Genomic DNA, 25,320 nt, shown 5'->3' with positions numbered 1-25,320 from the left:
AGACAAGAAGGACACGAAGGACACTCCTTCGTGTCCTTCTTGTCTGTGTCGTCGTTTTGTTCTCGCGCTATAACTATCGTCATGCCATACCACCTAGCCCAAGCTGCCACACTTCTAAGTTGCGGCGAAGCTGTGATTTTGTTAAGGGGCGAAGCTCCTTAGGCCATAGGTCGTTCCCTCCTCTGTAGTTGTAGTAGTAATATCAAACCAGCTCTAGCCTAGGAGTTGGTTAATAGATGGCGTTTTGTGTACATGTCTTTGGGTATAATATAACTAGATCGCGTTAGTGGTTTCCACAGCGTATTCACGAAGTGAATGATGATGAGCAGGGTGAAGCGTCCGATTGACCATTCGTGTTTCCATCCGTCAATGCTGCCATCCGCTCGTGCTTACGTCCGTCCATGCGTCCGTGCTCCTGCCCGTCCGCCTGCACGTCCGGGCATCCGTCCGTCCGTGCCTCTGCCCGCCCGTCCAAATGTACGGACGTTTCTCCCCCCTTATCATCATTCACTCTGTGGATATACTGTGATTTTTTCACATTTTTTTGAAGTTGCCATTGAAAAAATTGCTTTAGAAAAAGTGGTTAACGATTTCGGGTACTTGGTACTCTACTATGGGAGAGCATAAAGCCATCCCGTGCTCCTCACGCTTGATGAGGCTGCGTCGACAAAAATTACACCGTTCCGGTATGTGTTTGAAGCAAATGTTCGACAATTTTAAATACGAGTTACTCTACTATGGGAGAACACTAATCTGTCAGTATGGCGACAAACGAATTGAAAGGTGTGTTTAAAAGAAGGGAGTAATGATTGAGAGCACTACGTAGTAATATCTCAAAGTGCACATTTTGGTGATACGCGATGAAACCTTGCACCAGCGAGCCTACACAATGGGGCCTCCAAAGCTGCACGGGTCGCAAGCGCGTTTGAACGCACCGATTTGCAATAATTGATGCCCGACCTATTGTGGGCTTGTCAGAAATCAGCCATTTCTCAAATGGCAGTTTAATCTTCCGTCGCGATAACTTCAGACAACTAGGAATTGTGCGTTGCCTCATTTCAGAGTTGACAGGCCAAACTATGAACGCAAGACAGTCGTTTTTCCGTGAAAATCAGTGTTGCTCAAATAAGCATATGCATGAAAGTCAGAGTGCCGGCGGATAAAATAAACCGGTAAGTGTGAGCATTGTACAATGAGAAATAATGAAAGAGGCGAAGAATGAAAAAAGATAGAAGGAAAGAAAGATTAATTGCATCATGCACGCTGACACGAAGCTTCGCATCTCCAATATTCCAGATAGACTAAGGGCTCTTGATTATTTTTACTTCCGGGAGTGTCTTCCTGTAGATCAAATGACCGTGACCGGAAACCTGAGCGTAGAGTCGTCAGTCCTTCTTCATCCCATCTATTTTAGCTACATGCGTCCACAACGCACCTTGCGGATGGCATGCGACTGAGTCGCGTTGTCAACCCAGGGAGAACCCTGCAATATGGCTGTCAAGGCAACCTTGAGGGACGAGACCGTGAGGTGCAAAAGTATCTGCAAAGAGAAGGACGAAGTGCTCAGGCTAAAGTGCAGTCACAAAGCGTGCATCGTAAACATAACAACGCCACGTAGCATACACAAAAATCAATAATCGAAAACTTTTCGATAGATTCGTGTTTACGACAGAAAAGAAGCTTAATGGAACAAAGAGTTACGCCAGTCTTTGTGCCATTATTGCGTGCATTACCGAAACGACAATCCAGCACAAACCTTGCTGTGTAGGCTATTCACGTCCGAGACTGGATGGCATTAGGAAAGCGATGAAGGAGCGTTGCAAAATTTCTTATGAATACAAAAGTTGTGGCTGACTGTAATGGTGACAAACAAGTCAGCTTGACCATGGCGCAAAATATATTTCGTGAAAAATAGGATAGACAAGACAAGAAACAGGTTTAAGAAATGACGCATCTCTGTCGTTTGTAACGTCATTTTCACAAAACGCTTTCTTGCGCCTCGTGAAGCTTGACAGAGCAATACAAGCACCATCTCGCCGAAAATGAACTCACGATGACATGATACCTAATAACTTGTATTCAAAAGTACATTGCCTTTATCCTATTACAACACATGCGCGACCGCGTCTGAGGTAGACGGGTATAATGTGCACCAAAATGCTATTGTTATAGTTCAGAGAATGTCTATTATCTCGTCCGCCGCGATGGAGAGTGGTTAAGATGTTCGGCTCCCGTTACTAACACACTAGACTGGCAGAGACGAATGGTTCATTCGTACTGAACAGGTACACAGCAAAATTTTAGTAATGCTGCATATTGCAACCTTTGCAATACATTCCTGTGTGCTAAAGCAGGCAGCACACACTGAAGAAGTAGTTAGTTATTCTTCAACAAAGGTAGTAACATTTACTGTTGTTTACCGTCTCTTTTCTTGCATTTTCTAGCTTTTTTCTTAGTTTTTTTGTAGCATAGCTTGAATAGAAGAATGCTACCTAAAACTGCAGAAGTCAGCAGAGGAAGAAAAAGAAAACGTCATCAATATTAACAATTCTCTCTTTTAATAGACGAGGTGATGTTCATTTGTAATCCCTAATATTGCGAGGTAGTGGTGCGTGGCAATATAATAATCTTCAAGTCTTATAAACAACTTGATGTTGTAACGAGTTAACCATACTGTTGGCGGCATCCGCTCCAGAAGGCGGATGCACACAAGCCTGCAGAAATGGGGTGAATGCGTGCGCACACCAGAGTGAAGTCCTGATCCAGAGGGGGCTACCTTTTATTGCAACAGCAATTATATGGACACCCTTGGTTAGATATTGCAGCCGGCGTCGGTGTCAGCACCACCATCACTCACCCCACATGCATACATATCTATATAAATGAAAATGCAAGGAAGAAAATAAACACAAAAAGACTACAGCGCACTGAATTGAACGTGGAACCTTCGCGTCGTGAATGCAAGGCGTCAACTACTTAGCCACCCTCCTTCGACGTTCAAACGGCGAGCTATTTATATCTACCGCTTACCGCTGTTGGCGGGCATCTCGAAGGGGGATGGGGGGGGGGGGACAATCGTGTTCTCAGCATTATCAGAAAGATGGCACAATGAGCGCGCGTCGCTACATCGTGCGGCGGCGCGTGCTCTAATCTCCCACGCGTACTTTCTCCCCACTTAGAGGAGGGGAGAGACACTCCCTCACGCGCCCTTATCTCGCGGTGGGGAGCAGGGGAGGATCGTACGTTTTGGCTGACCTCGGGCATTACTTGAAACAATTCTGTGGTAGTTACCGGGCGCACGAAGGTCACGGCGATCATTCCATCCTCCGTTTGCGAAAAGCACGCGCCTTTCAGGCACCACGACGTATTAACTGAGACGCTTATTCAAGTGCATCTGTACCCGTGAACAGATTTTGTGCATCATTTCTGCATGAGAAACGCGGGGCGCGTTTGGATCTGCTTAACATTCTGCGCGTGACCTTGTAATTTGTCGCTATCGCGTTCATTGCTTTGCCTTTGCGGCAAAGCTGTGACTTTTTTTTTTTTAGTAGCGGAAGTTCTAGGCTGTCACGTATTGGTCGCTTCGGTGTGGCCTCTCCAGACTTCTTCGAGGGACCCTAAAGAGAAAGACAATTTTTTTTGTTTAGTAGAGTACATTTCTGCAGTCTCGAAAATACTCCTGTTATTGTGAGACTACGCTTGATGAGTGAGCAAACGCGCAAAAAGAAAATGTGGGTGGAGACACTACCTTAAAAGCCCCGCATCAAACGCAATGATGTCACGAATTTCGATGGCGTCTACTAGGCGCTACGTTGTTTTTTATCGGTGAATGTTGAGTATGTTGTCATCTGTTGGGGACACAGACCTAAGGTAGGATGCTTCGGAAAATTTCGTCCAGACAATTTCGAGAAAGTACGAAGAATAGATATTGAAATTCACGACGTCACGTTTGGAGATTTCGGCACGAAATTAAAAACCATAAAACTTGAACTCTATTTTCTTCTCTAATAATGAACTTACAGACGACATCAGAGTCTTCATAGGGCCGTTTACAAATCGAAGCAATGTCATTGTTTGCCTTCAGCGTCCTTATGAGTTGTATTCGACAAGAGCAATGCATGTAATAGTTCGAATGTAATGAGCGAAGCATGAATGATGCATAGATTCAACATAGAATGCCACTGCAACCACGTACCCGTTCGTTCTTGGGTAGCAGAGACACCGCAAACCTGTAGAGACGGCTACTTGACGCCGGAAGCAGCTGGTAAACCTCCATGGCACATTGCACTTCCAGGGAGTCCGTGGCGAGCTTAAACGGACGCACCGCATCGCGGAACCGGCGTCTATGGTCGCGCAGATTTGCCGAACAGGACCAGGCGATGTACTCGACCATGCGCCAACCGAGGTAGTTGACCAGAACCACGGACCTGCATTTGTGTAAAGCAAGGAGTGACCAAACAGCGACTGTGTTTTCACTGCAGCTTCGTAATGTATCATCATCTTCATCATCATCATCATCATCATCATCATCATCATCATCATCATCAGCCTGACTACGTCCACTGCAGGACAAAGGCCTCTCCCATGTTCCGCCAGTTAGCCCGGTCCTGTGCTTGCTGCTGCCAATTTATACCCGCAAACTTCTTAATCTCGTCTGCCCACCTAACCTTCTGTCTCCCTCTAACCCGCTTCCCTTCTCTGGGAATCCAGTTAGTTACCCTTAATGACCAGCGGTTATCCTGCCTACGCGCTACATGCCCGGCCCATGTCCATTTCCTCTTCTTTATTTCAACTATGATATCCTTAACCCCTGTTTGTCCCCTAATCCACTCTGCTCTCTTCTTGTCCCTTAAGGTTACACCTACCATTTTTCTTTCCATTGCTCGCTGCGTCGTCCTCAATTTAAGCTGAACCCTTTTTGTAAGTCTCCAGGTTTCTGCTCCGTAGCTATGTACCGGCAAGATACAGCTGTTATATACCTTCCTCTTGAGGGATAGTGGCAATCTACCTGTCATAATTTGAGAGTGCTTGCCGAATGTACTCCACCCCATTCTTATTCTTCTAGTTACTTCAATCTCGTGGTTAGGCTCTGCGGTTATTACCTGCCCTAAGTAGACATAGTCTTTTACAACTTCAAGTGCACTATTACCTATCTCGAAGTGCTGCTCCTTTCCGAGGTTGTTGTACATTACTTTTGTTTTCTGCAGATTAATTTTAAGACCCACCTTTCTGCTCTCCTTGTCTAACTCCGTAATCATGAGTTGCAATTCGTCCCCTGAGTTACTCAGCAATGCAATGTCATCGGCGAAGCGCAGGTTACTAAGGTATTCTCCATTAACTCTTATCCCTAACTGTTCCCATTCTAGGCTTCTGAAAACCTCCTGTAAGCACGCGGTAAATAGCATTGGGGAGATTGTGTCCCCCTGCCTTACACCCTTCTTGATTGGTATTTTGTTGCTTTCTTTTTGAAGCACTATGGTAGCAGTTGATCCCCTGTAGATTTCTTCCAGAATGTTTATATATACTTCATCTACGCCCTGATTCTGCAGTGTCTGCATGACGGCTGATATTTCTACTGAATCAAACGCCTTCTCGTAATCTATGAAGGCTATGTATAGTGGTTGGTTATACTCTGAGCATTTCTCTATTACCTGATTGATAGTATGAATGTGGTCAATTGTTGAGTGGCCTGTTGGAAATTCTGCTTGTTTCTTTGGTTGATTGAATTCTAATGTTTTCTTTACTCCGTTAGCAATTACCTTTGCAAATAGCTTGTATACTACAGAGAGCAAGCTGATCGGCCTGTAATTCTTCAAGTCCTTGTCATCTCCTTTCTTATGTATTAAGATGATGTTAGCGTTCTTCCAAGACTCTGGTACCCTTCCCGTCAGGAGACACCTCGCAAACAGGGTGGCTAGTTTTTCTAACACAATCTGTCCTCCATCTTTCAGCAGATCTGATGTTACCTGATCCTCACCAGCAGCTTTGCCTCTTTGCATGCTCTCCAAAGCTTTTCTGACTTCTTCTATCATTACTGGTGGGGTGCCATCTGGGTTACTGCTAGTTCTTATAGTATTAAGGTCGTGGTTGTCTCGGCTACTGTACATATCTCTGTAAAACTCCTCCGCTATTTTAACTACCCTATCCATATTGGTAGTTATTTTGCCTTCTTTGTCCCTTAGTGCATACATCCGATTTTTGCCTATCCCAAGTTTCCTCTTCACTGCTTTGACGCTTCCTCCGTTTTTCAGAGCGTGTTCAATTCTCTCCAAGTTGAACCTTCTTTCATTGCATACTTTACGCCTATTAATCAACTTTGAAAGCTCTGCCAGTTCTATTTTGTCTGTTGTACTTGATACTTTCATGCTTTGACGCTTCTCAATTAGGTTCTTCGTTTCCTGGGAAAGCTTGACAGTGTCCTGTCTAACTACCCTGCCTCCAACTTCCACTGCAACACTCCGTAATGATACTCGTTAGATTATCATTCATTGTATCTACGCTAAGGTTGGTTTCCTCACTAAGAGCCGAGTACCTGTTCTCCAGCGACACTCTGAATTCCTGTACTTTCCCTCTCAGTGATAGCTCATTGATTGGCTTCTTGCGTATTAGTTTCTGTCGTTCCTTCTTCAAGTCTAGGCGAATTCGAGACCGTACCATTCTATGGTCACTGCATCGTACCTTGCCAACCACTTCCACATCCTGCACGATTCCTGGGTGCGCAGTCATCATAAAGTCTATACCTAATATATGCATACCTATAAAACCCTACGACCCTTTATAGATGCCCCGCCGTGGTGGTCTAGTGGTTAAGGTTCTCGGCTGCTGACTCGCAGGTCGCGGGTTCGAATCCCGGCAGCGGCGGCTGCATTTCCGTTGGAGGCGGAAATGTTGTTGGCCCGTGTGCTCAGATTTGGGTGCACGTTAAAGAACCCCAGGTGGTCGAAATTTCCGGAGCCCTCCACTACGGCGTCTCTCAGAATCATATGGTGGTTTTGGGACGTTAAACCCCACAAATCAATCAATCAATCATCAACCCTTTATAGACACTAGAGCATCCGCCAGCGGTTCAATACCAGACGGCTTTTACATCAAGCACGCACGCCGATAAAGGTGTAGTGACATTTGGCACAAGTTTTTCCTGGAACTGCCGCTGAAAAAGAAGCAATGTGAGGAATTCAAGTGGTCTCCATTCTGAAAAACAAAACTAAATAAAACTACAAGCAGTGTAGTGGTATCACAGAATGAAGCACTTGCCTTCCTACTTCATCCCATCTGGTATACTTTCCAGCTGGCCTCAGCAGGTGGCTATTGTAGTCGTGTAATATCTTGCTGTCACTTGAAGATATTCACGATTCTGCTGATAATATTGCACACTGTTGCTAAGCGCGTCATTAGACAAGTGCAGGGCATTCTGAGAAACTAGGTTGCTGTAGAGACTGCTATGGCCGTTGGCCTTGCTTCGCAAAAAAAAAGGGGGCTGGCATGCGCATGTGCAGTGGCAATGGAAAGCAATGTGAACAGATCGGCGTACACATTCTCTACTGCATCACATTTCTATTCAAGCGGTTTTACCATAAATGGTAATAAAAAGCCGGTCCAGTCATGTAATGCTGCAATTTTTTTATTGGCACCATTATCAGAGCACGATAAAAACAGGGCGTCGAGCTCTCAGCGTTTCGTCCACGCGGTGCAGCAAAAAACCCTAAGACCTTTTTTGCTAAGAGGCATAAACCAGCTTGAAATCCCAAACTAGTAAAATGACCGGCTACTACCTTCCATAAACTAATGCGCATGCAAAAAAATTCTTATAAGTTCATGCGCACAAGCAGGAATAAGCTCATAGTGCATGGAGTTCTATTAGACGACCCTCCTAATGCATGTTCATACCTTTTCCACAATAGGTCGTTGACGAATGCCAGGTAGTAACGGCTGAAGAGCACGACGGGGACCAGTTGCAAAGTTGAGTGCTCTAGGTTGTCAAACACATCACGGAGTATGCCACTCCACAGCGCCTGCGCGAAGTGGATGTTAGCCTCTATCATGTTCAAGATGTCAGTGTGAGTTCCCGTGACATAACCATCTACACTAAAGCAATGCACACGCTGGTTTTAAGGAACATTCTTAAGCAGCGAAGGCATTCACGGTGTGAACCCTGTAGGACGCACCGTGGTCAGTAGTGGCGGCGCAAGAAGCATACAATGGACAATTTTAAAATAGTGTTCATAGCTTCAGTGGTCGTTGGGACAAAAATACGCTATTTTTGTCATGAAACGCGGGTACCGAAAAGAATAGCGCATGTTCTGTGACAGAAAATGCTAATGTATAAATGTTGGCGTACCCTATTTTAAAACTTTCTAATAGACTGACTGGCAGCATCCGCAGCTACCGGGCGAAGACGCAAATATGCATTCACAGTATACGCCTTACCGCAGGATAGTGTGTGGGTGTGACAGGCTAGCTCAGAATTCGCAGTTCTTGGAAACTGACTACAGGGAATTTCGATGTTGCCTAAAGGTGTAAGAACGCGTGCGTATCACCTAGATACGCTTCGAACTGGCATTAGCACATGGTGTAACGTGTCGCTTCAGGCCGAGTCCCGTGAAAGGATGCACGCATTGTTCAAGAGGATTACGGTTTATTGCTTGCAAAGTTCTGAGCGAACTGAATACACCCTACCAGATCGTGGCTCTCCTGTAAGTGATGCAGCCGCACCTCGACGCGATCGGCGTAAGTCGAGCGGCGAGGTATGTGGGCACTCAGAGCCTGCTCGAACACGTAGAGATCCGTGGCGAGCTTTGAGAGCGCGTCACCGCTGGCGACGCCCGGCAGCACGTCGTACAAGATGGCCAGTGCGTACCTCTCGTACGCCCAACGATGCTTATGGACGTCCTGGACGGTCTCGGTGGCAAGAGTCAACTGCCACGACGTCGGGCCAAGTAATAGCTCCGGCGCTTCCAGCTGCGTTATCGAAGCGAAGGCCTCAAATGTATCACGAAACGCAAAAGAAGGAAGTAGAAATTTAAAGATCCATTTTTTCTTTTGTTAGCTGTCATCATTGAGAAAAACTAACAGATAACATAGCTGAGGGAATTATAGGGGATGCTATTAGTAGTAAGTGTAATGTAGATCTTGCAAGAAAGTAATGTGGACGAAAAGATAACTTGCCGTGAACAGGGACCAAACCTGCGAAGGAAAAAACAGCGCATATTCAAGGGGCGAAGCAAATTAAAAACTCCGGGACCTCACATTCTTCTTTCGCTCCGTCCCATATACATGCGTAGTTTCTTTTGTTTCCCTAAATTAACCAGCTCGCCACTTACACCTACTTCAGAAAGAAAAGCGACCACCAGCATAAGCGTCAATACATGTGATGCAATATCATCATCATCCGCCGTCATCCCCCCCATTACGTCACAGTGATATCACATGACGTGCCGTCAAATATTGTCGTCAGTTGACATAGTTGGCTGATCCCGCAGGCATGTGAACTGCAGAAAGCTAACGATGCCTCCGATCACAGTGGTAGTACAAAACAGGGCCAGATACAAAACGCTTTCGGGGCGTGGGAGGATTACTGCAATCGACTGAGAAGGAAACAAAAGATGGCTTCTTCCTTGGACCAGGGTGTTTGGAGTCATCTTAGTCGAATGCATAAGGTGAGCTATGGCCAGATGTAACTTATCTGAAGCTTTAGTGATGGCAGTGTGCTGACGTTGTGCTGAGATACTTGAGTGACTGCAGTCAGTTAATTGTACCAGTGAGAACCCAGATGTGAGAAGCAAGCCCATATTTTTGAGTTGCGACGAAATTTTAACGAGGCTTAGGGTGGCTGCTTTGTCCTTAGCTCTATACTTAGCTGTTCAAGGCGCAAACCTGCAGCATTCTACAAGGTACCCCTGCGCCGCAGCGATATCTAGCGAAAGTTCAGAAATATGCCGAAGCATACTATCTCTAAGCGACCACATGCTTGTTGCAAAATATTGCATGGATTAGTATCTGCGCCCTGCCGCGGTGCTCTAGTGGCTAAAGTACTCGCCTGCTAACACCCTGGGGGCGGAATCGATTCCCGGCCGCGGCGGCTGCATTTTCGGTGGAAGCGAGATTGCTGTAGGCCCGTGTGCTCAGATTTGGGTGGCGGTTAAAGAAGCCCAGGTTGTCAAAACATATGGAGCCCTTCACTACCGCGTTCTTCATAGTCATATGGTGGTTTTCGGACGTTAAACCACACATATCAAATATTCAAGTAACAATTTGTTTCTGTTGTGCTTCATTGCCTAATTAGCCTTGTTAACTCCCTCTTAAGCAAAGTAGCTGGGTCTAACATTCTAATGAGAAATTTTCAGACTAGTTGGAAAACATCCAGTTAGGCTGGTTGCTAACTTTCTGCCTGTTTAGTAGTATTCCGTTTCCTGCTAGTGCCTGAGAAATTTAAAAAATTGGCCCCGTATCTGCATGTTATTCTTCAAATGTCGTGGAAAGACGATAGTCTTGCGTGTGGAGAGAGTGAACAAAACATTTATTTAATGTTCTGCGCAAGAAAATCGTTCAAGAAAATCGTTCAATGGAGGCGCTGCGTTAGAGTGCCTCGAGCGTGCAGCGGAGCGCATCAAGTCACGTCACACGTGAGACATGAGCGCCATCTGGCAGTTTTTTTGGAAAACGAAGCGCGTGGCTCTGAGATGGGTGTGCATGCCCGTCTCAGAGGTGATAAGGTGTAGAACGCAAGGCGACGGGTAGGTGCGACTACCATATCTTCTTAGCAAAGCGTTGGAAACGCTCGCCTTTTCGTGCAAGCGTTACAAGGTCAGTGCAGCGTGATAAGCGCTATGGTCCCTAAAATTACTTATGTGTGCGTTTTCTATCAAAAGACGCACATGCAGAATATAGACGTGTTATGGTGCGCCGGAAATGCGCAATATTTGCTTTTTAATTGATAATTGCACACGTGTGAACGCTAAACCTTGGGCAACATTGGTGGGCGCTGCGGATGGGGTCGGCCGTTTCAAGTACCTTGTGCTGTTAATACTGGGCAAACAGACAAATGTACAGATACAGAACAAAATTTGTGCACCGAAGGTCCCCAAGAAAGACTATCATCTTTGAAAATGCCACGTGGCATGCCCACTTGCGCACCTTCATTGCATTGACGCCTCAACTTTTTGAGTGCAAGCGAGCCCAGCCAATTTGGCGGGGCATTTGAAGCACAAGCACTCAAAAGCATTTGAAGCGCAAGCGATAACCAATGCGCCTGTCTATCGCTGTAATGAATCGCCACAAAACAAGCATATCGTTTCTAATCGGAACGTTTGGGCCGGTTCACGCCAGCGGCAAGCATGCCTCGCCGTTTGACGTTCTCAGGCAGCCGTGTGTGACTGTTACCTTCAGGCACGTCTGCTATTCGTCGTCGTTCGAAAAGTGAGTCCAAGACCCATTTTTGCGAAGTTTGCCGCAGAGTGACGTAGCCAATCATCGATGGAGAAGCGACATGGCTGAGCCACGTCGTCTAGTTTCACCTCTCCGCATCGTCTGCGTCTGCCGCGGGACACCTCGAGCTGCTTGCTACTTCCTCCGCGGCTTTCACGCTATGTAGTAAGTGCTGTTCCCAGACTACGTTCCAGCAGTGAATAGAGCATTTTAGCGTGCCCGGTACTTAAAAAGGCGCACAGCAATTCAAAACGAATTTTTCTAAAGCAGGCGTTTGGACAACTGCCGACCGCTATCCAGCATTAACAACTAACAAACGCTTAATGTATGCCCTCCAAAATTTGGAAAGGCTTGTTTAAGCCTAACATCCCCGCCACAGTGGTCTACTGGCTAAGGTACTCGGCTGCTAACCCGCAGGTCGCGGGGTCAAATCCCCGCTGCGGCGGCTGCATTTTCGATGGAGGCGGAAATGTTGTAGGCCCGTGTGCTCAGATTTGGGTGCACGTTAAACAACACCAGGTGGTCGAAATTTACGGAGCCCTCCAACTACGGCGTCTCTCATAATCATATGGTGGTTTTGGGACGTTAAACCCCACATATCAATTAAGCCTACAATATCAATTATTTAAGTTAGGCTTTCGAAAACGGCGCCAAATCGATTTGACTACTACTAAGCTAAAGGACATGAGTCTAAAGCGAATGGAAGCATTAGTTCAGAGCTTACGAGCTACAGACCACACGGCGGCCACTCAATTGATTCGAGGCGGTCGACACCTGCATTCGAAAGAGAAGCTATGTTTGTCGGAGGCTCAAATGCCTCGCCGGCGAAGCTTGCCGTGCACTTTGAACAGCTTTCCTGCTAACGGCGCTGGTCTACGGCACCGCGCCGTCAGGCGATGCTTGCCGCTGGTGTTAACAGCCCCTTAGGGAGCACCGCAATCACGGCGTGTATAGCCGCGCAAGCGGGTGTGTCACGTCACTGGCGTGGTATTTTTCCATTGATTCATTTGATTTGATGGGTGGGATTTAACGTCCCAAACCGCCATATGATTATGAAACATGCCGTGGTGTAGGGCTCCGGAAATTTCGACCTTCTGGGCTTCTCTAACGTTCACCTTAATCTAAGCACACGGGCCTACAACCTTTCCGCCTCCATTGGAAATGCAGCCGCCACATTCAGGATTAGATCCCGCGACCAGTCAGCAGCCTAGTACCTTAGCCACTAGACCACCGAGGTGGGGTCACGTGGTATGTTTTTTGTTTCGTACTTTGCTGGAATCTGTAGTAAAGGAAAAGAAGTCATACTCAATAGAGGGGAAAGTTAAAAAGTGTATAATGCGACGGCCTGCTAAGTGATCCACAAAACAGTTTTTTTTTGGAATTTCTAGCCCAACTTGCTTGCTCCAAACGCTAATTCAACATGTATAATTTTTCCCACGCATTTAGTCGCTTCGCATAGAGCACTTGAACATATTTTTACACTCTACTTAGAGATAACTGAGGCACCTATCATGCATGCAATTGTTATTGCTGTCAAAGAATCCTGATATGGCTTTCCTGACTGAAACACGACCGTCTGATTCAATCTATGACAGCGTAGTCTTTCCACGGGGTTTCAAAGCATACAGAAATGATTGAAGATCAAAGTAAGGTGGTGTCTGTATTCAGTTGAAAAGAAAGATAGCATCAAGTAAAATGCCAGATGTCTCTAATGCAGAATGTATCTTTTGCAAGGTCAGTCACGGGGCTCCAGATATGTGTTAGTTGCTATATACCGATATGCTGGTTCTTCAGTCGATATAATTGATCAGCTAAGTAGATATGCGGCAGATCATCTAAAACAGGGTGACCAAAATAATCCTTGCAGGTGACTTCATTCTGCCAAATGTTGACTGGTCAACAATGACACACACTAGCCCCCGTGATGCTTCCACAGATACCATGAGAGACATTGCTTTCAGTTTTATCTATCCCACGTAGTTGAAAGTTGTACGATGGTTTAGGGCCGCTCTAAATCAATTCTAGATCTTGTCTTTGTTTCTGGAAATATAACACAAAGTTGTGCTTGGGATGTTGTCCCCGATATTTATGATCATCGTGCTGTAGTGCTAACGCTATCAAATGTTTGTCAGTGAAGAATTCAAGACGACTACTTTTTATAACTTTTTAAAGCTGATGACGAGTCAATACTTTATATGCTTTTTTTATATTTGGTGACTTCGCCAACAGTACTATTAGTGGTAATGATCTTCGGGTTAAATTTAAGGACATTGTGAGCAAAAGCATTGAGTTGAGTGTTTTTTACCAACTATATGTAAAAAACCTAGAACCTAGAACCCATAGATATCTAGAAATACAACAAGATTGAGAAGGCAGTTAAAATGATTAAACAAGAAAAGAACGACTCGTTCTGCCAATTTCAGTTTTGAAGAAAAAGTTGCTGAATTGGCATCTCAAATTACAGTGAAAGTTATTTCAGATAAACAGACACGGTGTGCTGAGTCAATACCTAACTTCATTACTACATCACCAGAGAAGTTCTGGAGAGATATTTCTCCTAAGTCAAACGACAGTGAAATATTTGATGATCAAGGTAGAGAGACTAGTGATCCAGAGTTAATCGCGAACCTTTTTAATTAACATTTCAGATTTGTTTACACCGAAGACAATGGTACCTTACCAACGTTTAATGTCTCCTTGCCTTCCATGTCTGATGTTATTTCAGAAAGTGGCATCTTAAACATGCTACTGAAGCTAGATACAAAACAAAATCCCATGGGCCTAATTGTGGTCCCAATGCCTTTTTTAAAGCGGTACACAGAATGGGTATCAAAATATCTATATGTACTGTTCAGTAATTTATGTGATGGTAAATTATGTGATACACAAAAAAGAAAACAAGGACCAAGTTGGGAACTATAGACCAATTTTATTAAGTTCAACCTGCTGTAACCTATTGGAACATATAATACACAATCATACCGTAGAGCTTCTCAACAAACACAAATTTCTTACTAGATATAAGCCCGGTTTCATAAAGCTTTTTCAACTTGCACTCAGCTCGTTGAAATTGTACACGGTTTTTCGAAAGCGATGAACCACGGCAAACCAGTAGATGCAGTTTTTATGGACTTCGCCAAAGCCTTCGATAAGGTAGCACACAATAAATTACTCTTTAAGTTAGACAAAAAATACTTAATACCAGAGTGCTATTAAGGTGGCTTTTTTATTTAGCTAAACGTCGGCAATTCATTTCTTTTCGCAAATGTCGCTCAAAATGTGTAACGATTGATTCTGGCGTTCCCCAAGGCCCAGTTCTGGGGCATCTACTGTTTTTATTTATTAACGATATTGTGGAACACATTCCTGTCGAAATAAAAGTTTACGTGGAATGTGAAGTAAACTTTACGTGGAGGACTGTGTTTTGTACTAAGAGGCTGACAGCACATCCGACCAGCTTCTGTTCAATCAAGCTTTTCAAAAAGCAGCCTCATAGTGCGAGGAATAGCAAATGTTCATTAACTATGACAAAACTGTCTTTATGAGAATCACTCGTAAGAAAAATTTCCAACTTTTCAGGTGCAATGCAAACAATATTTTTTTTAGCTGAAGTCACTAGATATAAGTACTTGGGGCTTTACATCTCTCATGATCTCTGTTGGAATAAACACATATTAAACACAACAAACGCAACTTACAAACTTTTTTTCTGCATCGTGCACTCAAGTTCTCCACACCTTCTTTCCGTCTTTCAGCTTCCAAATCAATTGTCCTGCCAATATTTGATTACGCTTCTATAATATGCGATGATTTTACAAAGACTAACATTACCAAATTAAAAAGAGTGCAGAAAAGCAGCGCGTTTGTTTATAATAATTTTTCAATGACATCTGTTACAGACCTTTTAAATAGAGCCTGACATACGCCGTTCTCGTTAAGGTACGCAATGGAAGACTAAAAATTTTTATATCAATTAAATTGGGGCCATTTCCAGTAAATATAGACCATACTTTTTCCATTTTTTTCAGGCTACTCTACTACGCAGAGACGTGACCTAACTGTCACCTCATTTTTCATACGACATAATTGTTTTAAGTATTCATTCTTTCCACGCACCATAGTCGAGTGAAATAAATAAATCGCGAAGTACTTTCAGCACCCTCTTTTCCGTTGCCCTCAGCACAGTTGGAGAGTATGTTTCCAAAATAAATAGCACGAAATTCTATCGTATACGTGCTCGCACACTTGAAGTCTTGTAATCATTTGTTGTATCTTTTATTTTTCTGTTTACTTTTGTATCTGCGCTACAGATAGTGCACGTTATTTTTTTCGTTCGTGTACTTGGCATTGTTTTTGTAAACACTAAGTTTGTGTACCACCCTGCTAAAATCATCAAATGGTGATTGCGGTATCTGTAAATAAGCAAAAAATATGAGCCAGCGTCCACTCTATGAAGTTGCGCCAAGTCATCCTGCTTTCGTAATTAAGGCACTCTGCCATTCATGAAGTGAATTTATGGCATTTGTTGGTTAGGACAATTCGAAGCATAGACAGAATTGAAGTAGCGAAAAGTGCGCAGGAACTTAAACGAACTAGATGGTATATCAACATGAAAGAGGATAGAAAATATTACACCATCTCCCACTAAACGGAACCATGTGTGGATGCAAAGCAGCGGGGAGACGGTTTGCTTGGGCGTAATATGGTGTTCTCTATTGAGAGTTTCTGCTCGTGCTAACCCTTACTGTCGCACCCGTGCTCATCGCGCCATTCCACGGCAGAAAATTAGCCGTGCGCGGTCTTTGACACCGCGGAATGCAGCTGTCGCAGCACCTGTCGCGCGCGCCGTTTCGTAGAGTAGGGGATTCCTAGACGATAGAAAAGGGTGAGCGCAGGAGAAGAAAGGAAAGGGGACGCGCATAAGCAGTGGGGGGTGAACGCCATAGGAAGAAAGGAGTGAGGGACGGACACAGCCTCCACCGTAAGCTGCTTCATATTTTAAAAAAATATATTCCCGCCTCTCCGTTACGCTTTCCTTCATAGATACTACTTTGCGGTTTGTGAAATTAGTTAATGGCTCTTCGAAAGGATCCAATATCAAGCTGGCAGGACCTCGCGTGGTGATTGGTTGTTTCCAATCATATGAAATGCACCGTAGAGCGTATGAAAACATCATATACTAAATAAACAGTCACTCTTCATGTCTACATAGAAGCACCGACTAGTATGAAAAGTTTCTGCTTCTAGATGCTTTACTTTCTTCCCTCGCAATTATGATTGATGTTCTTTTATTGTAAACACGTATGGTTCGACTATAGCAGCAGTTTTCTATAACTGTGACAGCACTCAGGGAGAGTCGACAACAAAGATAAGCCCTAGGGTGCTTATAATCCAGTTGCTGTCCGCAATCTCTACGTTGAAGTCGCCGAGCGGTGTAAATGGTTTGTGCTTGTAGCTCTTCTGTATTTCACTGCCTCAGTTATGATTATGTTTGGGAATTGTAAACCCAAATGTTTTGATTATAGCAACGGTTTCCTATACACTATGATAGCGGACTGTGAGAGTTGACGACAAACGTAGATTCTAAAGTATTGCTTGCCCAAAACTTATGGCAGCTCCACTGCTGCGCCACGTAAGGAAGCGCATCGCACGGGCACACCACGATTCCCGTTCGCAGGGCTCCCATCTGTTCGTTACCAAAGTGTCGATGACACCAATGTCTGAAATAGCATGCAGGATTCCCGCGGCACGAGTCGAATCTTGTTAGGTAGAATTGCAAGGGCTCCGTGAGACATGTGCGTGCTGCTTTTTGCTGTAAATTATCTATTTCCTACTTGTGGGACGGCACTTGAAAGACGCGTTATCTGGAGCGAGTTCGGCCAGGTTGTTTCCTGCATGAGATGTAGTGACGCACTGCGTGCGAAGCGTGGCCACAGGTTTCCACTCGGCCACAGCTTTCCGAAATGGTTTTAACAATCCTTAGTTGGTTATTGCGATTATTTCATGGTTATTTTCGTCAAGTGTAAGATTTTAAACATTGTTCGTTTGTTTTCATTCATTTTATTGCGATTACTTCTTGGTTACTTTTGTCAAGCATAATATTTAGGCTTTGTTTGTTCATTTTTATCTATTTTTCAGCAAACGAGTAAAAAGCTGGGCCATTTGGTATGCACTTCGAAGAGCTCCACGCACTTCCAAGAATTCCACGGACCGCGTTTTTTTTTTTTCGCAGACTGATCATGGTTTTCACGGAAGTCACAAGTTCGAGTCTTACGTCAAGACGTGCCTTTTAATTTTTTTAACACGGGGTTATTCTGGAGTGTGCGCATGGGGCATTACTGCCACGTGTGGATGAATGATGGCTTCATATGTCTATACCTTACCATACCCCCTTGCCCCGGTTGAGCGTCATGTATATGTCTACACTGAGCGCACATATATCTTGTTGCAGCGTCACTATAGAGAGTCGCACAGTTTGTTCATAGAGTGACATTATGGCATTTGTGGTTTCATATTGACTAGTTCCCAGTGGCTGGCGGCTCATCACTGAAGATATGCGCGCAACAGAGAGGCTGAGTGTGCCATTAAACACCTGGCCTTTTCATCTGACTCTGACCAGGAGTCTGCTCAGTCAGAAACATCTAAGCACACACAGTTGGCACAAGCCATTTCTATCCCAGCTTCCTGTCCTAGGGGACAAAGGAAAGGCGACGTCCTCATTAATTTTCCGCCAACCAAGAATCGCTGCACATCGTGCGGTGTCACCATTCCCTCGCGCATTGTCCTGGAAGATCGCAAAAAAAAATTCAGCTGTACTGGATATGTTCGAGCTGTCCAAAAGCTCTTTACAAAACTTCCCATTCTGAGTCGGCGCATTTTACCAAGTGTCGTGAAGGACAGAACACGTCAGACGACGTACTGACCGGTGCGGGCGGCCGCCGAAATCCCGCTCCTCGTCACAGCAAGGATCGAAGGAGGGCCTCCGGGGTATCAATGTCCACTGAGCGTGCTATCTCAACGCTGCGTCCCCGTGAGATCAGCAGATGGACAGAAAATGAGGTGAGACGCGTGGCTGCAGTCAGGTACAGGCTGGGAGACCACGCCTCCAACTATCAAACCAGTTTTCATGTTCCGGGTCGCACTTGCCAGGAGATGGCTGCGCTTGTGTCAACGACACGATTCAGGAATATTGAGGTAGCTTGCAGGCGGGAGCTCGCAGGCAACGGCGGCGAACGACGTAGTGGTCATGTTTTCGGAGTCTCTTCTTTTGCAAGAACTAGGAGAAGAAAGGTGGTCAGTCAGCTAGACGCTGATTGCACAACCAGGAGGAGAGATCTCCTAGTTGTTGCCGAGTTCTCTACCCGAGTTCTTTTTCGTCCTCCTCCCCATTCTCCGATCAAGCGGCACAGTGTCGGCTCTTTTAGACGAGCCGGATTTCTGTGTGGGCCGCACTAAAGCAGCCCATGGCACGCAGGCTCCCCATGCCGTATCATCCTGTGGACCTCTAGTGGGTGAAACTAAAGTCGGCATACCACAGGCCCACATGGACGCCTGCATTGCCCAGGATCCCTCGAGGCCCATTTAGACCCTGTTGCGACCTGGGGTAGCAACCGGGGGGTCATGAGGCAAGAGACCACTTGTCCCCCTGTACTGAGAGGGATAATATGCAAAGTGGCTCGCAGACCATGCAATTCAACCACGCCCGCCTAACCAGAACCCCCCCCCCGGTCGGGGGGGGGGGGCGGGCGTGGTGCTAACGTGGTTGATGGGCAAAGAAGGGACGGAGGCAACAACAAGGTAGCTGCCTCATGCGTGCTTGGCCACTTATCCTCGGTTGGATGCACGGCTGACTCCACCTGCCCAAATGCTCGCGAGGCTGGCCTCGGTGTCTCCAGCATGCCTTCCCCCGACGCTCTTGACCCGCCTACATTTTTTTAGATCTTCCGTCGTGCCATTGACGTGTGGCGACGCCTCTCCCGCTCCTCCAACAGGGGGTGCTATATCGGATGGTAGGAGATTGAGGTCGTCTGCCGTGCCTCCATACAGCTCCTATATGTCATGAACCGAACAACATATGTGGATATTCGCGCAAGCGGAGGCCGGAGTCCCTGCTGGCACGCACCTCATGAACTCGGCCTTGGCCGCAGTGTAAACCACACGCTTACTGGACGCCATAAACAGTCTCCCGAGGCAGGCCCGTTGCATTGTCCTATAACAGAAAAATCTGCGAAACTAACGCCGCCAGCTCCTGAATCTTCAACCGAACAATCAGTGCCTTCAGATTTTGAGAGTGAGGACGCCTCTAGCTCCATGCTCGAGTCGTCGTAGTGTGATGTTTTGGCATCTTTCAGCCTAAACGACAGTGGTTTAGCCGCAAATTTAACAAAGGTTTCTTTAAAAATGACAGACTCTCTGTCATTTATAATCAATTAATCACTTTGGGATTCTGGCCAACGAACTGAGAGACAAAAACGCCCTGAGGAACGTTTTGTTGACAGGCAACCCAGCGAACGCACGATAGCTTTTAGGCACCGCAGATAATAGAACACCCACGCCTCTATCAGCTACAGGGTTGGGCATCCTCGTCGAAGAGTTGGTGGCACGCAAGAATACCACAGCAGCGATTTCTCTAAAGGGCATTCATGAGTTTTTTGACTACATGTTGAGTGATGAGTCGCCCACGGTTGACAATGTCAGCATTATACTGGTGTCACAGAACGAGCGCTCAAAAAGGGCGCGCCGCCAAATTCTCGCGACGAACCGCCGGAGTGACGCCGCGAGGTCAACGAAAAAGAAAGAAAAAGAAAACAAACATCTAAAGGCTCCCCGGGCGCGCGAGCCTCTCCTCTCCGAAGCGTGGCTTCGCCGATGAACCTCCTCACCCCACAACGGCGGCCGAGCAAGCACTGGAAATTTCTAGAAGGAAAGGGGTGTGTTATGCCGGGTTGAGTCATCTGTCGGGGACGGCCCTCGTACCGTCTCGCGCCTCTCCCCAGCCTTCGCTGCGTATCGCGCCGACGAAATGACGAGAACTTTCTGGAATGTCACGCGGAAGGTATTTAACCGAGCAGCGGAGATGAGAGATCAGGAGAAGACGGAAGTTAGCGCCAGAGCGCGTAGGGTATACCGCCGTGTAGTCGGCGAAGGTTTTGTCCGTAGAGACAAAGCAGGATAAGACGGAAGTTAGCGCCAGAGCGCGTAGGGATTCCGCCGTGTAGTCGGCGAAGGTTTTGTCCGCAGAGACAAAGCAGGAGAAGAAGAGGATTTCCACCTGTAGGGTGAAGGCTCGAGCTACAGGCAAGAGCGTGTGTCTACCGCTATCGAGAGAAGACGCGTGGACACAGCAGCGTGTGTGAAGCCGACGTGTTTCCGGCGAAGAAGTTTGAAGCTTGGAGAGTGACCAATTGAAGACGCGAGGTTTCCTGGAAGAGAAACTTCGGGGCAGCGGAACGGCAACAACGCTGGACTTTGAGTGAGTGATTCTCGGAAGAGTATCATTCAGACTTTTGTTCCAAGGACTTTGGACTGAATAGGTTTTCTATCTCTTTAGTCTTTAAGTGTCTTGGTTGTTCAATGCATGCGACTGCATTGTAGTGTGTACTGTTGTCTGTGTCCGTTGTTCGAGTGTGGCTAATTGTACTGTGTAGTACGTTGTTTGATGGGTGACATATTGTACTCGGCTATTGTGGAGTGAGCATATTTGTGTATTGTTTTCTGATCTGCCATTATTGAGATTATAATTTGGTTGGTTTATCAACTCTCGGCTCTGACTTGTTCTTTGGGCCACAGCCGGCGTCCGCTGGCGCGCCGAAAAGGACCACTTCTAAATTGTCTACGCTTTCGTGGTGTGGTTCGGGGGGCCGATACTTCGGCCCTTGGAATTAGCCCTGTGATCGCCTCCCTAATTAACGGGATGTGTGACAATTAATCTGGCGTCCGCGACACAGGACCTTTTGGTGCACAGTGTGTCCAAAGTAGTGAGAAAGAGCCTCGAGTTGTTGATAGTGCTATCGGAACGATTTTGTGTGTTGTTCAGTGTTCTCGTTAACGAGTGCAGGGGAGTGTTCTGATAGACTGATTTAGGCAGATACTTTTGACACGCGGCAAGATTTTATTTGCGAGACACCATGGATCTCGAAAAGTTAGTTGCTCTTGGTGAGAAGATGGGTCTTTCTGGCGCCGAACTACGGAAATGGGTAAGCCAGAAGGAGAAAGAGGCGGTGGAGAGAGAGAGGTTGGCAGCTGAGAGAGCCAAGGAAGGAAAAGCAGCTGAGTTGGAACGAGAGAGGTTGGTAGCTGAGAGGGCCAAGGAAGAAAAAGCAGCTGAGTTGGAGAGAGAAAGGCTGGCCGCTGAAAGGGCGAAGGAAGAAAGAGAGCAACAATTGAAGCTGGAGGTGGAGAGAGAAAGGCTGGCAGCTGAAAGGGGGAAAGAAGAAAGAGAGCAGCAATTGAAGTTGGAGCTGGTGAGATAAAAGTTGGCAGCCGAAAGGGCGAGAGATGAAAGAGAGGTAAAGGAGCGACAGCTGAAGGAAGAAAGAGAGCAACAATTGAAGTTGGAGATGGAGAAAGAAAGACTGGCAGCTGAGAGGGCGAAAGAAGAAAGAGAAGCGGAGATGGCTGAAAGGGAACGGCAGCGGCAGCACGAAATGGAACTCGAGCGCCTCCGTTTGCAACAGCGAAGTGAAACTCCCGTCCAAGCTAGAAATGAAAGCAGCGAACGGAAAGATCATGGTTTCCGCTTGAACCCAAGCAAGCTGCTTGTAGCGTTTGATGAAAGGAAGGACGACCTTGACGCGTACCTTCACCGGTTTGAGATGATTGCGAGGAGCCAGAATTGGCCGGAACATCAATGGGCAACTGCTTTGAGTACTTGCTTGAGTGGTGAAGCGCTCAGTGTGTACGGTAGGCTGACGCCGATCGATGCAGCCAACTATGCAAAGGTGAAAACTGCTTTGTTGAAGCGATTTAGATTTACTGTGGAAGGATTCCGGGACAGATTTCGGACAGGAAAGCCAGCTGATGGGGAGACGGCTACGCAGTATGCCGCCCGACTTTGCCATTATTTCGACAGATGGATTGAACTTTCAGGGACAGCACAGGAGTACGACGAGCTTAGAGAGCTCCTCATTAGAGAGCAATTTCTTACTAGTTGCCAACCAAGCCTGTCGCTGTACTTGAAAGAGAGGAAGGCTGAGTCACTTGAAGGAATGCTTGAATTGGATGATCAATTCTTGGAAGCGCAAGGTGGCACAAATTTGGCCAAGGTGAAGAAGGAGTGTCTCGAAGATTCGAAAAATTTGGCACCCGAACAAAAGAAGCGTGCACCGGAGAGTGTTCCGCGATGTTTTCTGTGTAACCGAGTGGGTCATCGCGCGAGCAACTGTCGTACTAACTTTACGAGCCCTACGGTAGTAAAATGTTTCAAGTGTGGTCAGACTGGGCACAAAGCAGACGCTTGTCGGAACGGAGTGAGTCAAACTCACCAGGTATCCTGTGTGCAAGCGGCACCGAAATCTGATAATAATGCCATCACCGATGGATTCGTAGAGTTGAAAAATGGGGAGAAAATTCCTATTGTGGGTGCTGTAATGTCAAAACAGCCAACCGGTGTTACGATGGGAATGCCAACGCTGCCTGGAAAGGTTGCGGGCAAGAAGATTACGGTACTAAGAGACACCGGTAGCTCCACGGTTATCGTGCGGAGAAATTTGGTACGGGAAAGTGAGTTAACAGGCAAAACGAAACCAGTTTGCCTAATTGACCGTACGGTTCGGATGCTTCCCGAAGCAGAGATTGAGGCTGAAACTCCGTACTACAGCGGGAAGGTTACTGCTCTGTGTATGACGACCCCCCTTTACGACCTTGTCATCGGAAACATCGACAGGGCGCGGGGACCGAATGATCCGGAGTGTTTGGGAGAAGACCCTAAGATAGAGCCTTCGCCAACCCAGCGACCGCGAGATACAGTGGAGGAGCATCCCGTGACGGACCTCACTAGAGCCCAAGGTGAAGCCGTGGCGCAAGAGACAGCGAATGAGAAGATGATCGAGTTGAATGAGTTCACGGGGTGCGCAGCTGGACGTACGTCGGCACGACCCCAACCGACCGAGAGTGTAAAAATGACGGAGTCGGCCAGCCAGGCCCAATGCGGTGACATGAACAAGCTGGTAAATAAACCGACAGGACCCGTTGAACGTTATGACCCGTTAACAGTGTCGGAAGTGACAACGATAGCTGAGACGCCGCCTCAGATATCGTCGTTGGAAAGGGCTCGCCGAAAAAGAACGTGGAAACACAAGAAGAGATCGAGCGAGCACCGCAAGAAAGGGCGCAAGCGCCGCTCAAAATACACAAGATAAGTGCTGAGGTCGAATCAGAATGTGTTTGGCAGTGCTGAGTGACATATGTTGTGTTAATGTTCTTGTTATTCTGTGTCACAAGTGTATGTCGAGCGAGTCAACGTGTTCTGTGCGATGATGTGATGTATAGTGTTGTAAAGACAGAACTTTGTACGTTTGTATTGTTTGGAATGTGTGATGAAGCGTTGTACTCATGTACCTGCGGTTATATTTCATGTGTGTGAGATTGAATTGTAATGTCAATTGTATTGAGTGGTATATTGTGAATGTGACGTGTCAAGAACAACGGACTATGTTGCAGTCTTTGAGTGTATGGGGACTGTTCGCGCTCGTTTGTGTGGTTCTGAATATTATGAGATAATATTCTTAAAGTGGGGGGCAGTGTCACAGAACGAGCGCTCAAAAAGGGCGCGCCGCCAAATTCTCGCGATGAACCGCCGGAGTGACGCCGCGAGGTCAACGAAAAAGAAAGAAAAAGAAAACAAACATCTAAAGGCTCCCCGGGCGCGCGAGCCTCTCCTCTCGGAAGCGTGGCTTCGCCGACGAACCTCCTCATCCCACAACGGCGGCCGAGCAAGCACTGGAAATTTCTAGAAGGAAAGGGGTGTGTTGTGCCGGGTTCAGTCATCTGTCGGGGACGGCCCTCGTACCGTCTCGCGCCTCTCCCCAGCCTTCGCTGCGTATCGCGCCGACGAAATGATGAGAACTTTCTGGAATGTCACGCGGAAGGTATTTAACCGAGCAGCGGAGATGAGAGATCAGGAGAAGACGGAAGTTAGCGCCAGAGCGCGTAGGGTAACCGTCGTGTAGTCGGCGAAGGTTTTGTCCGTAGAGACAAGACAGGAGAAGACAGAAGTTAGCGCCAGAGCGCGTAGGGATTTCGCCGTGTAGTCGGCGAAGGTTTTGTCCGCTAAGACAAAGCAGGAGAAGAAGAAGAGGATTTCCACCTGTGGGTGAAGGCTCGAGCTACAGGCAAGAGCGTGTGTCTACCGCTATCGAGCGAAGACGCGTGGCAACAGCTGCGTGTGTGAAGCCGACGTGTTTCCGGCGAAGAAGTTTGAAGCTTGGAGAGTGACCAATTGAAGACGTGAGGTTTCCTGGAAGAGAAACTTCGGGGCAGCGGAACGGAAACAACGCTGGACTTTGAGTGAGTGATTCTCGGAAGAGTATCATTCAGACTTTTGTTCCAAGGACTTTGGACTGAATAGGTTTTCTATCTCTTTAGTCTTTAAGTGTCTTGGTTGTTCAATGCATGCGACTGCATTGTAGTGTGTACTGTTGTCTGTGTCCGTTGTTCGAGTGTGGTTAATTGTACTGTGTAGTACGTTGTTTGATGGGTGACATATTGTACTCAGATATTGTGGAGTGAGCTTATTTGTGTATTGTTTTCTGATCTGCCATTATTGAGAATATAATTTTGTTGGTTTATCAATTCTCGGCTCTGACTTGTTCTTTGGGCCACAGCCGGCGTCCGCTGGCGCGCCAAAAAGGACCACTTCTAAATTGTCCACGCTTTCGTGGTGCGGTTGAGGGGGCC

General features: G+C 46.6%; 1 protein-coding gene across 1 annotated transcript in view; it reads right to left on the bottom strand.

Moving 5' to 3' along the window:
• Positions 1 to 25,320, bottom strand: part of LOC142802900 (neprilysin-4-like) — a 49,833-nt gene that overhangs the window by 4,348 nt on the left and 20,165 nt on the right. Inside the window, exons 8-11 of the mRNA XM_075887985.1 lie at positions 8,677 to 8,958; positions 7,888 to 8,012; positions 4,196 to 4,427; positions 1,436 to 1,540 (exon numbers count right to left, since the gene is read on the bottom strand). Coding sequence (XP_075744100.1) covers positions 1,436 to 1,540; positions 4,196 to 4,427; positions 7,888 to 8,012; positions 8,677 to 8,958 — 744 coding nt within the window. The remainder of the gene's footprint in view (positions 1 to 1,435; positions 1,541 to 4,195; positions 4,428 to 7,887; positions 8,013 to 8,676; positions 8,959 to 25,320) is intronic.

Source organism: Rhipicephalus microplus, chromosome 3, assembly GCF_043290135.1.
Source record: "Rhipicephalus microplus isolate Deutch F79 chromosome 3, USDA_Rmic, whole genome shotgun sequence".
In the NCBI taxonomy this organism is placed as follows: domain Eukaryota; kingdom Metazoa; phylum Arthropoda; class Arachnida; order Ixodida; family Ixodidae; genus Rhipicephalus; species Rhipicephalus microplus.
Note: the sequence above shows the minus strand (reverse complement) of the source record. Positions and strands in the feature narration are given on the sequence as shown.